This window comes from Bubalus bubalis, chromosome 3 (assembly GCF_019923935.1).
Source record: "Bubalus bubalis isolate 160015118507 breed Murrah chromosome 3, NDDB_SH_1, whole genome shotgun sequence".
NCBI lineage: Eukaryota > Metazoa > Chordata > Mammalia > Artiodactyla > Bovidae > Bubalus > Bubalus bubalis.
The window spans coordinates 140,610,413-140,630,878 of NC_059159.1; the positions used below are offsets into that span (position 1 = coordinate 140,610,413).

The 20,466-nt window shown below is 35.0% G+C and overlaps 1 protein-coding gene across 6 annotated transcripts in view; it reads right to left on the reverse strand.

Annotated features, from left to right (window-relative positions):
* Positions 1 to 20,466, reverse strand: part of AGTPBP1 (ATP/GTP binding carboxypeptidase 1) — a 194,384-nt gene that overhangs the window by 121,355 nt on the left and 52,563 nt on the right. For all 6 annotated transcript variants that reach the window (XM_025281964.2, XM_025281965.2, XM_025281962.2 and 3 more), the window contains 5 exons: positions 15,722 to 15,785; positions 15,170 to 15,316; positions 12,577 to 12,708; positions 10,646 to 10,739; positions 1,896 to 1,933 (listed from right to left, as the gene is read on the reverse strand). In XM_025281964.2, coding sequence (XP_025137749.1) covers positions 1,896 to 1,933; positions 10,646 to 10,739; positions 12,577 to 12,708; positions 15,170 to 15,316; positions 15,722 to 15,785 — 475 coding nt within the window. The remainder of the gene's footprint in view (positions 1 to 1,895; positions 1,934 to 10,645; positions 10,740 to 12,576; positions 12,709 to 15,169; positions 15,317 to 15,721; positions 15,786 to 20,466) is intronic.

The following is a 20,466-nucleotide window of genomic DNA, read 5'->3' on the forward strand; positions in this document are numbered from 1 at the left end:
GAGACTGGTATTTCTAACTAAACAACCTCAGGTGAGTTGGTATTGCACATTTTCTTGCACTCTTATCATTGGAGCACCCATGTGGTGCTGGGTGGCGATCTATAAAAAGTTCAAATAGTTCTAACTAATAAGATTTCATGTCTTTTAAACAAATATATATATATATATATAATTTTTGTTTACACTAGTTGGAATATATAAGCCTTTAGCTTACTAGCTTTTTAGTATCACCAACAATACTTAAAAGATATTACTATCATAATGTCTTAAAAGAATGATTCTCTTAAAAGACATTACAATTACTGAAACTCCTATCACAAACTGTGTTTCCAGTGGAATTCCCAAAAGCCTAAATGGTATTTATGAGAAATATTTAAATTTTTCATTGAAGATTAAATAAGAAACCTGTCCATAACACACAGTGAGTGACCCTTAGTACACAGCTGTCTGCAATCCAGAGTCATTCTACTTGTCAGTTACGTTTTTACCAGATATGTGTGCCTACCATCCTCCTCTGAAGGAGAAAAAGGGAGGGAGTAAAAGAAAGATTATTATTTAAAACTGAAGATATCAGCATTTCAGTCATTTTAGGTTACTGATTTCTATAAACCCTTGAAACTTATGTTTTAGTTTTTCCTGACTTAGAATTAGTGACTTTGTCATTAGTGATTCTACAAATTAGTAATAAGCTTTAATAAAAAGTTAGCTTAATGGCTATTTTAATCTACTCTAAGTCAAAAATATACACCTATATTAATTTAAAAATTAATGTTTAAACACCTTGAACAACAAAGGCAGGGTGGACACATCAAAGCAAGGCTATAGATATCTCTGAAATTAATCCAAGTATTCTAATCTTGGTCTACAGTTTATCAGATCATATATGAAAACAAAGCTATACAGCTAATCTACATGAAAACAAAGCTATACAGCTAATCTAATTGAATACTACACATTTAAAGGACAAAACTGTCAACTGAATATAGCAGCTATAATACTAATACCTAAGGTTATTTTTTAATTTAACAAATCATTATCAAATATTAGATTTTCAATCAAATAATCATTTGTTACTATTCTTCTCATAATTCAAACTTAAGGGCAAGCTGGTCTCACCCTTGATAGACAGTTTTGGGGAAAAATAACATCAAAAGCCATCAACATAGATATTTAGGATTGAATGTTATCATGGTTAAATACAATGTTAATTTAATCAACAAGTGAGAATGGGAGTGCTAAGAAAATTAATATTTAAAATATAGATACTGGGTATCATGGAGAGACAGATCCACATAATGTAGATAGTTACTCTCCAAAAGCAACGTATGACACATTTCCTCCAACACTTCAATTTCAAAGATTAAAAAAACAATGCTTTAATTTCTAAATGCATTCAATAAACTCTAAATTTACATTAAGCCACTTTTAATGTTACAAATCTGAATTTATGGTAGAAATAAAATTTCTAATAAGGAGGTTCCAATTGAAAATCATACATTTTATAGAGATAGTAGTTGTCAAAGATATTCTTCATAGTAAATGTTCTCAAGGCCATGTTATGGTCATTTTTTCAAAATGATACTATATTATATTTACATGTTACTTTCCCCTACTAACAAGGCTTTATGTTTATATAAGTAATTTAGAGAAAGGAAGTCAATATACTTGAAGAAATTATATAAATATACTGATAAACAAGTTAGAGCTCAATAAACGTAAATGACATTAGTTATACATCAATCAACTGCTCTAAAAGATAAAATCAACTTTGACGTTAAATTATTATGAACAAGCTTTATAACCGTTAACTAAATCTACATTTCCAGTTTCTTTAAAATAGCAGTTAAAATACTCAGAAAAACAGTATCTAGTATTTCTAGTATTTAAAAACTTACTTGATTTTAGCAATGCAGCAAGAGTGTCTAAAGCAACCCTGTCAACATGAAAAAAACACAAACAACAACAAAACTAGTAAAATTAATCTACAATAGTAAAGTCACACAATCTTTTCAGATAAGTAATCAGTATCTACTCCAAATGTCATTCCTGGGATACTCAGTTACATTTGGTGCCTCTCTGTATGCCTAATTTCCTTCAGGTTAAAATTGATTATGAGGAAATATCAACAATGAAGCACCAGAAAATGTTTAAGAAAAGAAAAAGAAGAAAATTAACAATGTTTAAGTCTTCATATCAGAGGTTAGATGAATGGAATCATTGTGCCTGTATCTGACTGGGCCCGAGTTCACAAAGGAATACTATTCTGATTGGGCCAGAGTTCACAATGGAATACTATTAACAATCAGACTCAGAGTCACAAAAAAAATTAAAACAAAAACAAGTTTTAACAGAGGTTGTAACTACAAAATTCTATAGATATTCATAGCTATCTGACTTCAAAGTATGTTAGTTCTATCAAGCAATAATCCTAACATTTACTGTGGTAACAAATGTAAAATATTTTGGAACAAGGAGATTAGAGAGAGGATGTATGAGCCCTTAACATTTTTCAGCCATATAGCACCAAAGAGAACAATGACTTAATTCATATCTCAAAAATTCTTACTGCCTATTAGAGCACTTAGATTTTCCGTGAACATAAATATGCAGTTACACACAGTGAAATCAATGCCATTCAGCACCTTTAAAAATACATATAACATCACTGTGGAAAACCTGTAATTCAAATGCTATTTTAGAAATGAGTTACTGAAGAAATGGCACTTACTTTCAGGAACTTTAAAAATATAAGACTACATACCACAGTACCTCTTAGTAAGATTTCAATGAGGATAATTAATTTGCATATAAATATGTATACTGTCAAATTTAAGCATTTCACTCATCATTAAGGAGTTGTTGAATGCCTACTAGATACCCACAGTAGCAGGTTCTTCATGGTTATAAAATTAGAAAATAAAATTAACTCTTAGATTATTTTACAATCTCGATAATGTAATAAAATGTACACATCTATGGAAAAGTAAGAAATTAAAACCAAAAATATCTACTCAAGAAAACAAAACTGAAAACAAGGGAATAAAATTAATAAAGCTGCACACCCATTAGTGGTACACACAGCATGATCAGATGATAACTTTTAAAATGACTTAGAAGATTTAGGATGGATACAGTTTTAAGATGGATACTGGTTCACAGTAAAACCTGAAACAATAATCTAGGACTAGGCACAAAAATGCTCATTTATGATAAATGCTCATTATTGTTACCCTCTAGAGCAAGCCGTTAACAATTACACTTTGGTTTACTGACACAAATAAAGCAACCATATAAAACTTTATTTATGATAACATTTGGAAAATAAAAGCAAAAGTATATGCCCTAAAAAATATAAATTCAGGTGACTAAATTCCTCAAAACAATGTGCAGTTTTGGTAATGGCATGTTAAAAGTAAATGAAAAGTATAAAATTAAAACAATTTTCAGAGCACTGATTCATCAGTAAGAAACTTTGCATAACCTTGTAATTAATTACACAGTAATATGCACTTAAGACTGTAAACTATCAGAATAAGGATGACTTTTAAATTGGTCAAAATTAAATACAGAACTAAATGGGCCTTCTAAGTAAAATGGCAATTTAGGGGGAAAAAATGGAAAGGAAGACTTCATTCAGTAAGACCTGACAAGTGCCAAAAATTGTTCTACATGCCTTGTACATGTTTTTTAGTTGCACGTGCTTTATAGTTTAACTTTTTTTTTAATCCTAGTCTCTAGAATTGGCACATTTTATGAATAAAGACACTAAATATTTCAGAATATAATATGCCTAGGGTCACATAAAAACTAAGTGAGATGAAAATGACTAAAATGGTTGCTGAGAAAGAAAATTATGAAATCAGAAATGTCAGTCTCCTCCGCAAAGATATGTTGAAGTCCTAACCCCTAGCACCTCAGAATGTGGCTTCATCTGGAAACAAGAACTTTGCAGATAAAATTAAGATGAAGTCATGCTAGAATAGACTGCTCTTAATCCATCAAGACTGATGCTCTAGTAAAAAGAGCGAAGACTATTCGAAGACAGACACACAAGGAGAGAACACCATATGAAGACAGAGTCAGATGCTGAAATGTTGCAGCTACAAGCCAAGGAAACACTAAAGACTCCCAGCAAACCATCAAAAGCTAGGGACAAAGAGGGGTTCTCCCCTACAGGCAACAAAGGGAACACTGGCCCTGTTGACAAGTTGATTCTGAACTTCAGCCTCCAGAGACAATAAATTTCTAATATTAGAAAAAATACTAAAGAAAAATCTCATAATAGTTGTGTAGGATAGATTTTCCTAAACAAGACAAAATCGAGAAGCCAACACTCTTCTAGAGCCACCCTCTCCTCCCCGCATCCCACCTTCTAGGTCATCACAGAGCATCAGCCTGGGCTCTTGCATCATATAATAACTTCCCACTTGCTATCTATTTTACACATAATGGTGTATATATGTCAGTGCAATGCTGCTTGTTCAATTCATCCCACCCTCTCCTTCCCCTGCTGTGTCCACAAGTTCTCCACATCTCTGTCTCCATTCCTTCCCAACAAATATGTCCATCAGTACCATTTTTCTAGATTCCATATACATGAATTAATATGCAATATTCATTTTTTTCTGACTTACTTCACTTTTTACTTAATAGGCTCTAGGTTCATCCAGCTCACTACCACTGACTCAAATTTGTCCCTTTTTATGGCTGAGTAATATTGCACTGTATGTATGTACTCCATCTTCTTTATGCATTCATCTCTTAATGTATATCTAGGCTGCTTCCATGTCCTGCTACTGTAAACAGTGCTGCAATGAATACTGGGGTACATGTGTCTCTTAGAATCTGGTTTTCTCAGGGTATATGCCTAGTAGTAGGGTTTCTGGGTCATATGGTATTAATAGATTTATTCCTAGTTTTTTAAAGAGTCTCCATACTCTTCTCCATTATGGCTGTTATCAGTTTACATTCCCACCAACAGCTCAGGAGTGTTCCCTTTTCCCCACACCCCCTCCAGCGATTACTATTTGTAGATTCTTTGATGATGGTCATTCTGACTGGTGTGAGGTGATATGTCATTATAGTTTTGATTTGCATTTCTCTAATTTAAAATTTTAAGAATCTTAAGAGCACTTTCAGAAACATCTTTCTCCCTGCTAGCAGTTATGTACAACACATGTGAACCAAACAAAAGTGCTCTGACATTTTCTAAGCCTTATGCTATATGTTTTTTTCTTGATGCTTATTCTTCACACTGGCAAAACTGGGATATACACCTAATTCCTTCTTCCCATCATGCCTGTTCCATAGCTCCACTAGATTAAAAGAAATTATGAAGTTTGGTGTAAAGTCATCTAGATAGTCTCACCAAGATGTTATTTTAAAGATATTTTTAAAAACTTCAGCACAGAGGAATTTCTGAAATTCTATGTCACTTATAAGTCTGTGTGAATTTATAATATAGTCACCAAAAAGTTACAGAAAAATATTTATTGAAATGCACATTTTTTAATTAGAATTTCTCAGCACCAATATTTTATACTTCCTCATATATTTTTCCAATCTTCATAAGTCCTACACAGAATAACACAGCTAACAATGGCTTTAAAAACAGTTTACGGCTTATTCATTTAAGAGCAATGAAGAAGGAAAAGCTTAAGCCCCAGGTACTCATAAAGTTATTTAAGTTGGGAGGTCAATCCTTGCAATTACCTTCAAACCTATGTGTGCTAATTTGCTCAGTCATGTGTGACTCTTTGCAACCCTATGGACTGTAGCCTGACAGGCTCCTCTGTCCATGGGGATTCTCCAGGCAAGAATACTGGAGTGGGTTGCATGCCCTCTTCCAGGGGATCTTCCCAACACAGAGATCAAACCTACATCTCCTGCACTGGCAGGCAGGCTCCTTACCATTAGCACAACAAGGGATGCCCCTCCAAACCTATAAGGAAACTCAAAATGACAGAGTTACAATAAATTCAGAGTTGCTTCCTTGTAAATTAATAATGTTTAAATCTAAAACCTAAAATTGGAAAGGAAAGGAAGTCTGAAAGGAAAGCATCACTCTTCAAACATAAATAATAATCCTTAATCTTCCTCAACTAAATGCGGGGTACTATTTAAGGACAGGAAGAACTGTGACACATAAATGCTCTAGATGTTGAGATTGTTTAATTATGGGGGGAGACCCTATGATTATTCAAAATAATAAAGGAATCATGATACAGATGTCTGATCAATGAATGTTTATCCTTTTTAAAGTAAAGTTAAAAACAGGTGTTCTTTTTAAAACACAGAGAAAAGAATGAAGGGATAATTTAGATAATGACATTCCTTTCTCACAAGTTTAGACCCACTGATTTCTACACGGTTTTAGAAATATATCATGTTGTATATTATAAAGATACTTGTAAAATGTTCTTACCTCCTAGGAACATTTTATATTAGATTTGGTAATGGGTTATAATAGGTTAATTTAGATCTTAAGTAGATCATAGTCATTAGATAAAAATTAATTATGAAGTACTTTAAATATCAAAAAGAGGAAAGGCATAAAAATTTTAAAGATAAAGAATATATTTTTGATATTAACTAGGATTCATTCATCCACATTACACTGCTTACCTAAACTAATTACACTGCATTAATATAGGCACTGTGCTAATTACACGAATCATCTAAACCCTCAAAACAATCTTATGATGTAGGCGCCAATACTACTATTTTACAAATAGAAAACTGGACATAAAAAGTTAGGTAACTGGGGCTTCAGTGGTGAAGAATCTGCCTGCCACTGCAGGAGACATGGGTTCAATCCCTGGTCTGGGAAGATCTCACATGCTGCAGAACTAACCCCATGTGCCACAACAATTAAGCCTGTGCTCTAGAGCCCTGGAGCTGCAATTCCTGTGCCCACATGTCACTACTACTGAAACCCATGTGCACCAGAGCCCATGTTCTGCAACAGGAGAAGCCACCACAGTGAGAAGCCCACACACCACAACTAGAGAGTAGTTTGTGCAGCAATGAAGATACAGCACAGCTATAAATACTTTTTTTAAAAGTTAGGTAACTTCATATCATGAAGCCAGTGAGTGACAGAGCTAACATGTAAATCCAGTTTCTGCCTGCTTCCAGAATCCATTCACTACACCTATTCTGGAAGTTGGTCTTACTAATTGTGATATAATCATTTTCTTTTACCTTGTCACATTTCAACAGATGCTCTAAGACTGTATAATCCTTATATAAGTAAATTTGCCACCATCCCACCAAATACTTAATAAATAATTATATGTGCAAGTAAGCACCCATTTTCAAGAAGGGAACAAGCTAAATATTTGACCTTTATTAAGAAAGGGTGAAAAGACTGAGTATGTTCTGAATCTAATTCATTGTAAAATTTAGCCTATGAATAGTTGATGCAGACAAGTTTTTCCTTATAAAAGATTCACAACTAATAGAAGTAAAAAGAATGAGAAAATTAGAAAACTCATTATTTAGCACATTTTTAAGAAATAATGGATCTAAGCAATGTCATGAAATATTGCTAAGTGATTAGGTGAAAGAAGATGGACCACTTCAACTCGACAATTTTAAGTAATGCAAAACAGAGACCCAGCACCACCTATGAAATATTTTGATAATTAAAAAAAAAAAAACTAATCAAGCCTCAAGCTCCATCAGTCTACAAAAAATTTGAAATTATACCTACAAGTTAAAAGAACCCAGGATATAGTTATCTTAATCTATGCTGCAACATTCTGTAAAATGTCACCCAGGTCCTTCACCAAATAAATCAGAAACAAAAAACAGAGGGACAGGGAATAGTTACTGACTGCAAAAGATTACAAGACTTATCAATCAAACAGAATGTAGAAGAGCTCTTATTTCAATCCTGATTTGAGCAAGACAACTGTAAAAAAAAAGAAAGAAAGAAAAAAAGACATTTCTTAGACGTTCAGAAGATATTACATGATCTTAAAGAATTATTAATATTGTTGAACAAAGAAATGATACTTTGGTAACACTAAAAGAAAAAACTATCTGATAGCAATAATACTTAAGAATTAACAGAATAAATCTCATGGCTGATATTTGCTTTAAAATACTGATAGGAGGGAGACTTCCTGTATTTTTCCTGAGACTTCCTGAGGACTTCCCTGGTGGTTCAGATGGTAAAAGCGTTTGTCTACAATGCAGTAGACCCGGGTTCGATGCCTGGGTTGGGAAGATCCCCTGGAGAAGGAAATGGCAACCCACTCCAGGACTACTGTCTGGAAAATCCCATGGACAGAGGAGCCTAGTAGGCTACAGTCCATGGAGTCGCAAAGAGTCGGACATGACTGAGCGACTTCACTTCACTTCAGGAGGGAGACAAAGAAGGGAAAGATGAAATTTAAATTGAAGAATGTTGACAATTGTTGAAATTGACTGATGGGTATATCAGGGTTCATTATTCTATTTGTGTGTAGATTTGGAAAGTCCCTAAATATAATGAGGAATAATAAACTGTGGAAAACTCTTCAAGAGATGGGAATACCAGACCGCCTGACCTGCCTCTTGAGAAATCTGTATGCAGGTCAGGAAGCAACAGTTAGAACTGGACATGGAACAACAGACTGATTCCAAATAGGAAAAGGAGTATGTCAAGCCTGTATATTGTCACCCTGCTTATTTAACTTCTATACAGAGTACATCATGAGAAATGCTGGGCTGGAAGAAACACAAGCTGGAATCAAGACTGCCAGGAGAAATATCAATAACCTCAGATATGCAGATGACACCACCCTTATGGCAGAAAGTGAAGAGGAACTAAAAAGCCTCTTGATGAAAGTGAAAGAGGAGAGTGAAAAAGCTGGCTTAAAGCTCAACATTCAGAAAACAAAGATCATGGCATCTGGTCCCATCACTTCATGGGAAATAGATGGGGAAATAGTGGAAACAGTGTCAGACTTTATTTTTTGGGGCTCCAAAATCACTGCAGATGGTGACTGCAGCCAAGAAATTAAAAGATGCTTACTCCTTGGAAGAAAAGTTATGACCAACCTAGACAGCATATTGAAAAGCAGAGACATTACTTTGTCAGCAAAGGTCCGTCTAGTCAAGGCTATGGTTTTTCCAATGGTCATGTATGGATGTGAGAGTTGGACTGTGAAGAAAGCTGAGTGCTGAAGAATTGATGCTTTTGAACTGTGTGGTGTTGGAGAAGACTCTTGAGAGTCCCTTGGACTGCAAGGAGATCCAACCAGTCCATTCGAAAGGAGATCAGCCCTGGGTGTTCTTTGGGAGGAATGATGCTAAAGCTGAAACTCCAGTACTTTGGCCACCTCATGCGAAGAGTTGACTCACTGGAAAAAGACTCTGATGCTGGGAGGGATTAGGGGCAGGAGGAGAAGGGGACGACAGAGGATGATATGGCTGGATGGCATCACTGACTCGATGGATGTGAGTTTGAGTGAACTCCAGGAGTTGGTGATGGACAGGGAGGCCTGGCGTGCTGCAATTCAAGGGGTCGCAAAGAGTCGGAAACGACTGAGTGACTGAACTGAACTGAACTGAATGTGTGTACTTTGTTTTAAACAAACCAATTGTAAAAGGGCATTTTGAGATAACTAGAGAAGAGTATACACACAGAATTTTTGATTGTGTTAAGCAATCAATAAATTTGTTGAGTACAATTATAGTATTATGGTTATTTTTAGGCCCTTATTTAGCTGAGTTACATAAAGAAGTATTTAGGGGGAAAATGAGAAAATACTTGGTACTTGCTTACAGAAATTCATATATATGTAAATAACATCTGGGATTTGCTTAAAAATACTTTAGGAAACATAAATAAAAGTATGGAGGGGGAACAAATGAAACAAAAATGGCAGAATGTTAATAATTGTGGAATATAATAAGTAATTAATATAAATAATTCAAGATAATTAGTTTAATACAATGTAAATGCTATATTTGTTTGAAAAATTCCAAAATAATTTTTTTAAAAGAATGATGATTAATATGGCTTAAGAAAGCACTCAATATAATGAAATAACTGAAAATGCTTTCAAGTTCTGAGGTTGAAAGACACACAAACAAATGTATCTATCTATATATATATATATTTGTGGGCGTATGTATATATATATGTACATATATACACACAAACATAAATATACATATATGTAATATATATTTTGAGACATACATACATATATACATATCTCAAATAAGAAAAAGAATGACATTATTTGACAAAAAAGAAATATATAAATTTAAAATATATCCAGATAATTGTGAGAATGAAGGAAACGGTCATTAAAAGATTATAAAATTGTGTAGGGAATATAGTAGGCATTCAATAAATGTTTCTGAATGAGTAATACTCTGTACAGGTCTTTTTTCCTATTATAGTATCTAGGAATATTCAAAGTCTAAATTTCTATAACAGTATAAATTCAGTTTTCTAATTCTGATATATTTTTGAAGATTAAACTTTATACTAAAGAAAATCTTTATCATAATTAAATCACTATTTAAGAACTAAGAAAGGACCCTAGATACAATTGAACTCAATCATCTCACTGTACAGATTAAGATGATAAGGCCCAAAATAACAAAGGGTATACTTTTATTTACACTTAAAACATTTACTCACTTCATAAGATTGGAATTCTTCTTACTAAATGGTCCGATGATTTTAAACATCAGTTCCACAACTCCATTTTTCCCTAAAGATACAGAATTCACAGCTGGGAAGGGGAAAAAAAGATGTAAAGTGATTTAAAAACCTCAGTGGATAGAAATGTTTATACATGTGGCACACGGCTGAAAAACATATACAAACTGTTTAGTAAATGTGAACTCTAAGTCTCTCGTAAAGTCCGCCTTAGTTGATACTTTAAAGGCATGCCAATGGGAAGATGAAGTGGGAAAAGAAGTAAATAAATTATGAAAGTTCCTAGAAGTTGTTAATTCTTTCAAATATAGGGAATTGCCCAAAAGCAACAACAAATCAGATCTGCAGGTCAGATTTTAGATGCAAGTCAGATCTAACAGCACTACAGGAAAGACGGCTGTGGCCTAGGTGAGAAGTAATGAGGACCTTAATTAAAGCGACTGCAGTAGGCAAAAACAGGTCACAACTTTAGACAGAACATGCAAACAATTACCTAACCAGAAAACTGGGCCTAACATTTTCAGTCTTGGAAGAAATATTATTTAAAAATTATAGATACACCATTTGCTAGCCTCCTGGTGCTTAATGAAATAAAATGCCCTAAAAATGTAGTTCCTAAAGTTTTGTATAACAATTTTAATTTCCTCTGTATCTGCTTATCGCTCCATTATCACTTCTAATTCTAGTCTGTTTTGTCTTTCTTTTTCCTTAATTAGGGAATTCAGTGGTTCATCTATTTTTAATCCAATTGTTTTATTTTTTAATGAATTTTTTTTAATTTTATAATGTATTTTTTCTATTTCATTCTCTACTTTCCTTATGTTTATTGCTCTGTTCCTAATTTCTTTATAAATAGAATTCATTAATTTCCTTATGCTCTTTTTAATTACATAAGTGTTAATTATTTAAGTGTTCAAAACTATTTTTCTGTGAGCACACCTTTAGATATACTTTCAAAGTATAGATACTGATAACAGATAAATACACACACATACACACAAACCTACCACTGAGATTATCATTACTTTGCAATGATGTTTTTATAATAAAATGTACTCTACAATCTCAATGTCAAGCATCTTGTTAACATTCCAATCTCATATCCATAGTCAGGAAATAGAAAATCCATACTTCAGGGGTTGGGACCTAATATTATATTAGTGAGAGACAGAGAGTGAGAGAGAGAAAGAGTATGTGTGTGTATGTGTGTGTGTGTGTGTGTGTGTGTGTGTGTGTGTTGTGAGACACTTCATCTGGGAGGGTGGGTGTGGGCATGGGTGTATGTGTGTGTTTATGTTGCGAGACACTTTATCTGAGGCTATCTCTCCATGTGAGTGTGTATGTGTGTGTGTTGTGAGACACTTCATCTGAGAGAGTGGGTGTGGGCGTGGGGGTGTGTGTGTATTTATGTTGGGAGACACTTCATCTGAGGCAATCTCTCTGATCACTGCTCTCTACAGCTTCCTCAGAGGCTCCTGTGCTGTTATTTTTGGTTCTGCTACTTCCCTATAGATTGCTAAAGATAATTAGCTCCAGATGTCTATGCCACTGCATTCCTTCCTTCTCAATTTTCCTCTCATCTGTAATAATCCAAATAGGCACAGCAGTTTTTCCAGTTGTCAATACTCGGTTATTCTTCAACATCTTTTCCACAGGCTGCCTACTCATCAGCCTCACTACATACCTTTACAAATGGGGGGAATTAACGAGAATTCTTAAGACTTTGTCAACTCACCTTCTTACATACATCACCTTTGAGGGAGTGGTTAGAATTACAAAGAGCCATATTAAATATTCTCATTCCTTGTCCACAACTTTTAGAGATTTATGGAGTTAAAGTACTTTAAAATTTTCATTTTGTGTTAATGTGGCAACATCGAGCTAACTAAAAGCTGCTCTGAAATACTTACAGTTGGCAGAATATACTCGTAAAAGCTGAAGACAAGGCAAAACCAAGCGATGATTCTGCAAATTCTGTTTGACCAAATTCAGAGTTATATTTAGAGCTCCATTAATTCTAGCTTTCACTCCAAATTTTTTGTCTGTTTAAAAATAAATGAACAAACATAATTTATTCCTATGTAACTTTTGAATAAAATTAAAATGTCATAAAACAATGGAATTCCTAAAATTAATACTATGAATGCATATTATCAACTATTAATATAAAGTTGACCTGAAATAACTAAAACTGTAATCATTTTCTTATATATTTTAATACTTCTTACACTTTTAAAACATGGCTTGAAAGAAAGAGTAAGGGGCAGGCAGGATGACAGGGCTCGGCAACAGAGGCTGGAGTGGCCCAACACTTAAACTATTATTGAAAGGAATAACTTAACTGATTTACCCTACACAGTAAAGTCTCTCCAGCTTAACACAGTCAAAGGAGTGCCATCACATGGTTAAAGAAATTGGAAAGAATCTAAATATACATTACCAACATTATTTACTTAATATTAACTGTACTGTTTTCAGACTTAGAATATGCATGCGTGCATACTAAGTCACTTTAGTAGTGACTCTTTGCAACCCTATGGACTGTAACCCGCCAGACTCCCTGCCAATGGGATTCTCCAGGCATTAGAATACTGGACTGGGTTGCCATGCCCTCCTCCAGGGGATCTTCCTGATCCAGGGATTGAATTTGAGTATTCTATGGCCCCTGCATTGCAGGCAGATTTGTTATTGCTGAGCCACTGCGGAAGCCCTTATGTAAAGTTTAAAAATAAAATAAAATTAAAAAAAAAAAAAAAAGAAAAAATGAACAGCTTATTAGAAAATAATCTAAAAAATATTATCAAATAAATTTCTAGAGGGAGCTAATTCTTAACAAAGAAAAAGAAGAAAAGAAAGTTCTTGATTTTTATTATTAGGAAGAGATTAAAATAGTAAAAAAAAAATCTGAACAACAAGAATTTGAGAATGTTAGGATTTTTAACAAAGAAAGTAAGCAAGACTAGCAAGCAAAGTTATTTCATCAACAGAAAATGTAAATCAAAAAACCTAATATTCTTAAGGGAAAATTATTCTCAGCCCATAAGGGAAAAGTAAAAAAGTTATAAAATCACCCAAGAAATTCAAATATAATTCAATAATATAAAAATGTAAAACTAGGACAACAGCAAAAATAAAGGAAACAGCAAAAATTTAGAAGTAGAGAGGAAAATATTAAAAAAGCTACAACTTACAAGGGACATTAAAGAAATAAAAATATAAATTAAACAATATCTTAATTTAAGCACAAGAAACATAATGAAAGCTTTATGCTTTACTGAAAAGCACAGGAAAGATAACCTGGTTTTAAATACAGGAGGAAGCATGATATAACAATATTCACCAATACAAAAAGGTTTTCTCATTTTACTTTTCATTTTCAACAAAAATTTCAGAAAGCAGCCCTTAAATCTCAAATATCAGAGTTTAAAAATATAAGAAAGAGTTAACATGTTTCTTAAATAAACTGAATATATGCTTAAGTCTTAAGGTCCCTAAGATATCTGAAAAATTAAAGTCATCTCAGGGATACCTTAAGACAATGATTTTTAACAGTATTATTTAAATAGTCATACAATACAAAAAGATATGCATGAAATACACATAAGTATACAAACTGCATACACATTTTTAGACACTTTTTCGAAAAAGCACTTTAGCCAAATACTTTAAAGTTTAAAGCCACAAGGCAATGGCAGAACCATTAAAAAATCACTACTCAAGAGTTTCAATCTCTGTACAGACAGACAACTCTACACTGAGCTTAGGTTCTAGTCAAAGAATGCTTTTCTCTTTTAACGTAATCTAAATCAGCTTCCTCATTTGTTTTATAGCCTACGTTTTCTCAATTTGTAGTTTTCAATATTTTGTATGTCTTACTATTGTAATAAATCAGTCTTACAATTTTTTATATCTCTTTTGATCTTAACTAACTTGTAAGCTTTTTAAGCATTGAGACATGACTATCACTATTGGTTGGTCATAGTGATGACCAACCAAACTCATGTCCATCACTGACTCAATGGACATGAGTTTGAGCAAACTCAGGGAGGTAGTGAAGGACAGGGAAGCCTGGCACGCTGCAATTCATGGGGTCACAAAGAGTCGGACATGACTTAACGACTGACCAACAATGAAAAGAAAACATGTCTTATACCTATGCTCCTCAAAGCATTCCCACGCACACTCCCTCCTTCTAGCCTCAACAATATCCATGTTATGTGTATCCTTTATAACATATACATGCCAGAAACACACACACACCAAGACACATTTCTGATTCTGACACATTTTTGTCTTCCTTTTTCCATCACATGCAATAGAAATATGTGGGAATTTAGGATCCTCAATTCGTGCAGGTCACTAGTTGACTATAAAAAGCATTCCTAACTAAGGCTAAGAATAAGCAGTAAAATTTTAGATTTTAAAGTTTACCAGTTTCAAGGCACACAGAGCCAACGTAACAAAAGTAGTTCCACTTAATAGTCATGCAAGTGAAACCCTTACCTTTTGGTCCAATCTTTGCAAGAATGGAATGAATCTGCACCATTAACTCCTCATTCAGGGGTGATTCTTTGCTGGCATTCATAAGTAACTGTAATAATATTTGTGAACCACCTTTGGAGACCAAGAAACTCGCTCTTCGACCTCCACCTAAAAAGTTTTTTGAAAGAAATCTGTTCAAACCACAAATTCTTCCATAATATATTAGATATCGCACCTTGTTACCATTCAAGTAAAAGTGATGACTTTAGAAAGCAAACAAATAAGATCAAAATAAAATTTTACTTTATTTATATTAATTAAAAAGTAGCACAGACAGTAAATAAACACTGATGCAAAATTCACGTTCAAGGCTGTAAACCACATGGGTTTGAGGGACACTGGAAGATATCAAATACAAAGCAACAACAAAGAGTATGACATTTTGGCTTCCAAATTCCAATACTCAGAACAGCCTCTGTATGAGAATCAGAAAATTCCAAAGTATACATGATACTTGTATATTTTTGATCATTATTTACAAATAGATATAGACCAAAGGAAACAAAAACTTACCTGCTGACACCAGCTCAACAAGAATGCTCAAGATATTAAGTGTAGTTTGAAGATCTTTTGTGTTCTGAAATAAAGTTTATTTGCTTTATTAAAACATTATAAATCTGTGATTCCCAAACTTCTCTCTGTTGGGAACTACCTTCATTTACAGATGACCTCTTTGGTTTCTCTAAGAATAAATGTATTTAGGTTTTCACTATTCTCATATATCACTTCAGTTTCTTTTTACTGCTCTTAAAAATTCTTGCAAATCATCTGAGCTATTAATATCAACAGGAATTAATTTGTTATTTGGACATATCAACTTCTACCAAGTAGATAATACAAATAAATGTATCAAAATATAAAAGGCATGACAATGTATATATGGTGATTATCAGTCACTGAACTCCCCTCTCAAAAAGTAACTGCATTATCAATTTTTTGTGTATCCAGCAAGATAATGTACACACATAAAAGAAATCCAAGTAAATATACATTTATATATAGATTTCTCCAAATGATATAATTCTACCTGATATATTCCATTAGATGGCAATGTCATTGGTCAGGTAACCACCTATCAATGTGACATTTAAATATTTAAAATCTTTTGCTATTAAAAAATTGTAACCAAAACCAAGTACATACATTTCCAGGGAAGCAAGTACAACTGTACATGGGAAATTCCTGGAATTTCTGGGTCAATGATATGGACATTTATTTTGATAGGTATTATTAACTTGCTCTTAGTGGAGCAATTTACACTCCTACCAGTAAAGTTGAAGAGTAATTATTAATATTTTCCAAGGTCTGGACAAACAATCTAATAAGAAAAAATGTTTAAATACTGTACTATGGTTATATTTCTCTTACTAAAAGCAATGTTTGGATAAAGAAAAATAGACAGACAACAGAATTGTGGCCTATTCAAGAAACTGCCTGATCTCAGAATAGAAGGATTTTACAGTGTTTATTTAGACAAATTTCAGAATTGCAATGCATCAGTGACTAGAATGGGACTTAACTCCTTCCAAAAAGGAACAAATATTGTCTCTGCTTCACCATTTAAGGGCAGAAACTAATGGGTCCAAAAAATCAAATCCAGAACAGAAAGAGGACCACACATTACGCATAGACCCTTGTCTTAGCACTGAGGGTATTATTAACTGGACCACTGACTCACTGGGGATGAAGTTGGAAGAATGAGAGACAAACATTTGTTAAAGAAAAGAACGGATTGTTACAGGAGCAATATTGCTATGTTTATCTTCTTCCTGGGTACACAGCCAAACCACATTTTCCAGCTCTTTTGTAATTAGTTTTGGGACACGTGATTGAGTTCAAGCCACTGAAACCCAAATGGAAGTTACACTGTTATCTCTAGGCCTTATCCAGATAGGTCTCCCATTTGTAATTCACCACCTCCCATCTCTGCTTCAATAAATTGAGACAGGAGCATACAGAAAAAGTATGGGTAGCAATACACATATCAGACAAAAAACTTTTAAAACAAAGGGTAAAGCAAAAGATAAAGAAGGGAATTACGTAATAATAAAAGGACCAAAACAAAAAGAGGATATTAAATTCATTAACATATATGCACTCAATATACAGCACCTAAAAATATAAAGCAAATACTAACAGACACAAAAGAAGAAACTGACAATAATACTTAAGAGTAGGGGACTTTAACATGCCACTTTAACACAATAAGGTATTGAGAGAGTCGACTCCAATAAAGAGTCAATTCCTAGGTAGGTTGATAAGAAGTTGGGGAGTCCCAGGAAAAAGAGGTCTGGAATTCTCAAGGAGGAGGAAAGGACTTTTTCCTCTACATGCCTTAGTCTTAGTCACATAAACTTTTTTCTTTCTTTAAGCCCAGGACTGATGATTACACAACAAACAACTCAGTTCAAACTCTGTACTAAGGATTATATAACAACAAGGTATCCTGCGTGAGGACAATTTCCCCTTCTTGAAAGTGAAAGTGAAGTCCTGTCCAACTCTGTGAACCCGTGGAGTGTAGCCTACCAGGCTCCTCTGTCCATGGCATTATCCAAGCAAGAATACTGGAATGGATTGCCATTTCCTTCTCCAGGGGATCTTCCCGACCCAGGGATTGAACCCAGGTCTCCCACATTATAGGCAGATGTTTTACTATCTGAGCCACCAGGGAAGTTTTCCTTCTTGAAAACCTGTCTAATCCTGTTCTTAGAATGTATATCATGGGAGTGGGTCTGGTAGGATCTTTCTATCGTTAACTTCTAATCCTGTTATTCTAAAATGTAAATTGTGGGAGTGGATCTGGTAAAATTTTTACAACCTTGAGACATTCTTTGATTTACTGTAATAGCTAAATTAAAAAGTATATAATTCCCTCACTAAAGACTAGCCAGGGGGGCACTCTCCATCCCCCTTCTGATGTCTATGTCAGAAGCTTTCTCTGTCACTTTTCATACTTTAATAAAACCCTGCTACACAAAAGCTCTTGAGTGATAAAGCCTGATCCCTGGTCCTGAAGCCAAAACTTCTTCAGAGATCAAAAATCCGATACCGTTCACCATAAACTATCAGTATCCTTATTGTATATATTTTCATGTGCCTTTTAATTTTTTGAGACTTGCTGTGTGGCCTAATATGTGATCTGTTCTGGAGAAGTTTCCATGTGCACCTGAAAAGACTATGTATTCTGCTGTTTTAGCATGCAATGTCCTGTTCACTTCAGTCACTCAGTCGTGTCCAAATCTTTAAACCCCATGGACTGCAGCACGCCAGGCCTCCCTGTCCATTACCAAATCCTAGAGTTTACTCAAACTCATGTCCATTGAGTCGGTGATGCCATCCAACCATCTCTTCCTCTGTCATCCCCTTCTCCTCCTACCTTCAATCTTTCCCATCATCAGAGTCTTTTCCAATGAGTCAGCTCTTCACATCAGGTGGCCAAAGTATTGGAGTTTCAATTTTAACATCAGTCCTCCCAATGAATATTCAGGACTGATTTCCTTTAGGATTGACTGGTTGGATCTCCTTGCATCCAAGGGACTCTAAAGAGTGTTCTCCAACACCACTGTTCAAAGGCATCAATTCTTCTGCATTCAGCTTTCTTTATAGTCCAATTCTCACATCCATACATGACTACTGGAAAAACCATAGCCTTGAAAAGATGACCCTTTGTTGGCTAAGTAAAGTCTCTGCTTTTTATTGACTAGGCCAAAGCCGTTGACTGCGTGGATCACAATAAACTGTGGAAAATTCTGAAAGAGATGGGAATACCAGACCACCTGATGTGCCTCGTGAGAAACCTATATGCAGGTCACGACACAACAGTTAGAACTGGACGTGGAACAACAGACTGGTTCCAAATACGAAAAGGAGTACGTCAGGCTGCATATTGTCACCCTGCTTATTTAACTTATATACAGAGGACATCATGAGAAACGCTGGGCTGGAAGAAGCACAAGCTGGAATCAAGATTGCCGGGAAAAATATCAATAACCTCAGATATGCAGATGACACTTTCTTACGGCAGAAAGTGAAGAACTAAAAAGCCTCTTGATGAAAGTGAAAGAGGAGAGTGAAAAAGTTGGCTTAAAGCTCAACATTCAGGAAACGAAGATCATGGCATCAAGTCCCATCACTTCATGGCAAATAGATGAGGAAACAGTGGCTGACTTTATTTTGGGGGGCTCCAAAATCACTGCAGATGGTGACTGCAGCCATGAAATTAAGGAACGCTTACTCCTTAGAAGGAAAGTTATTACCAACCTAGATAGCATATTAAAAAGCAAGTACATTATCAACAAAGATCTGTCTAGTCAATGCTATGGTTTTCCAGTGGTCACGTATGGATGTGAGAGTTGGACTATACAGAAGCTGAGCACAAAATAATTCATGCTTTTGAACTGTGGTGTTGGAGAAGACTCTTGAGAGTCCCTTGGACTGCAAGGAGATCCAACCAGTCCATCCTAAATGAAATCAGTCCTGGATGTTCATAGGAAGGACTGATGTTGAAGCTGAAACTCCAATACTTTGGCCACTTGATGCGAAGAGCTAACTCATCTGAAAAGACCCTGATGTTGGGAAAGATTGAAGGCAGGAGGAGAAGGGGACAACAGAGGATGAGATCGTTGGATGGCATCACTGACTCAAAGGACATGAGTTTGGGTGAACTCCAAGAGTTGGTGATGGACAGGGAGGCCTGGCATGCTGTAGTTCATAGGGTCTCAAAGAGTCAGACACGACTGAGGGACTGTACTGAACTGAAGAGATGGTCCTTTGTTGGCTAAGTAAAGTCTCTGCTTTATAATATGCTGTCTAAGTTGGTCATAACTTTCCTTCCAAGGAGTTCAGTTCAGTTCAGTTGCTTAGTCATATCCAACTCTTTGCGACCCCATGAAGCGAAGCACACCAGGCCTCCCTGTCCATCACCAACTCTCAGAGTTCACTCAGACTCATGTCCATCGAGTCAGTGATGCCATCCAGCCATCTCATCCTCTGTCGTCCCCTTCTCCTCCTACCCCCAATCCCTTCCAGCATCAGAGTCTTTTCCAATGAGTCAACTCTTCGCATGAGATGGCCAAAGTACTGGACTTTAAGCTTTAGCATCATTCCTTCCAAAGAAATCCCAGGGCTGATCTCCTTCAGAATGGACTGGTTGGATCTCCTTGCAGTCCAAGGGACTCTCAAGAGTCTTCTCCAACAACACAGTTCAAAAGCATCAATTCTTCGGTGCTCAGCCTTCTTCACAGTCCAACTCTCACATC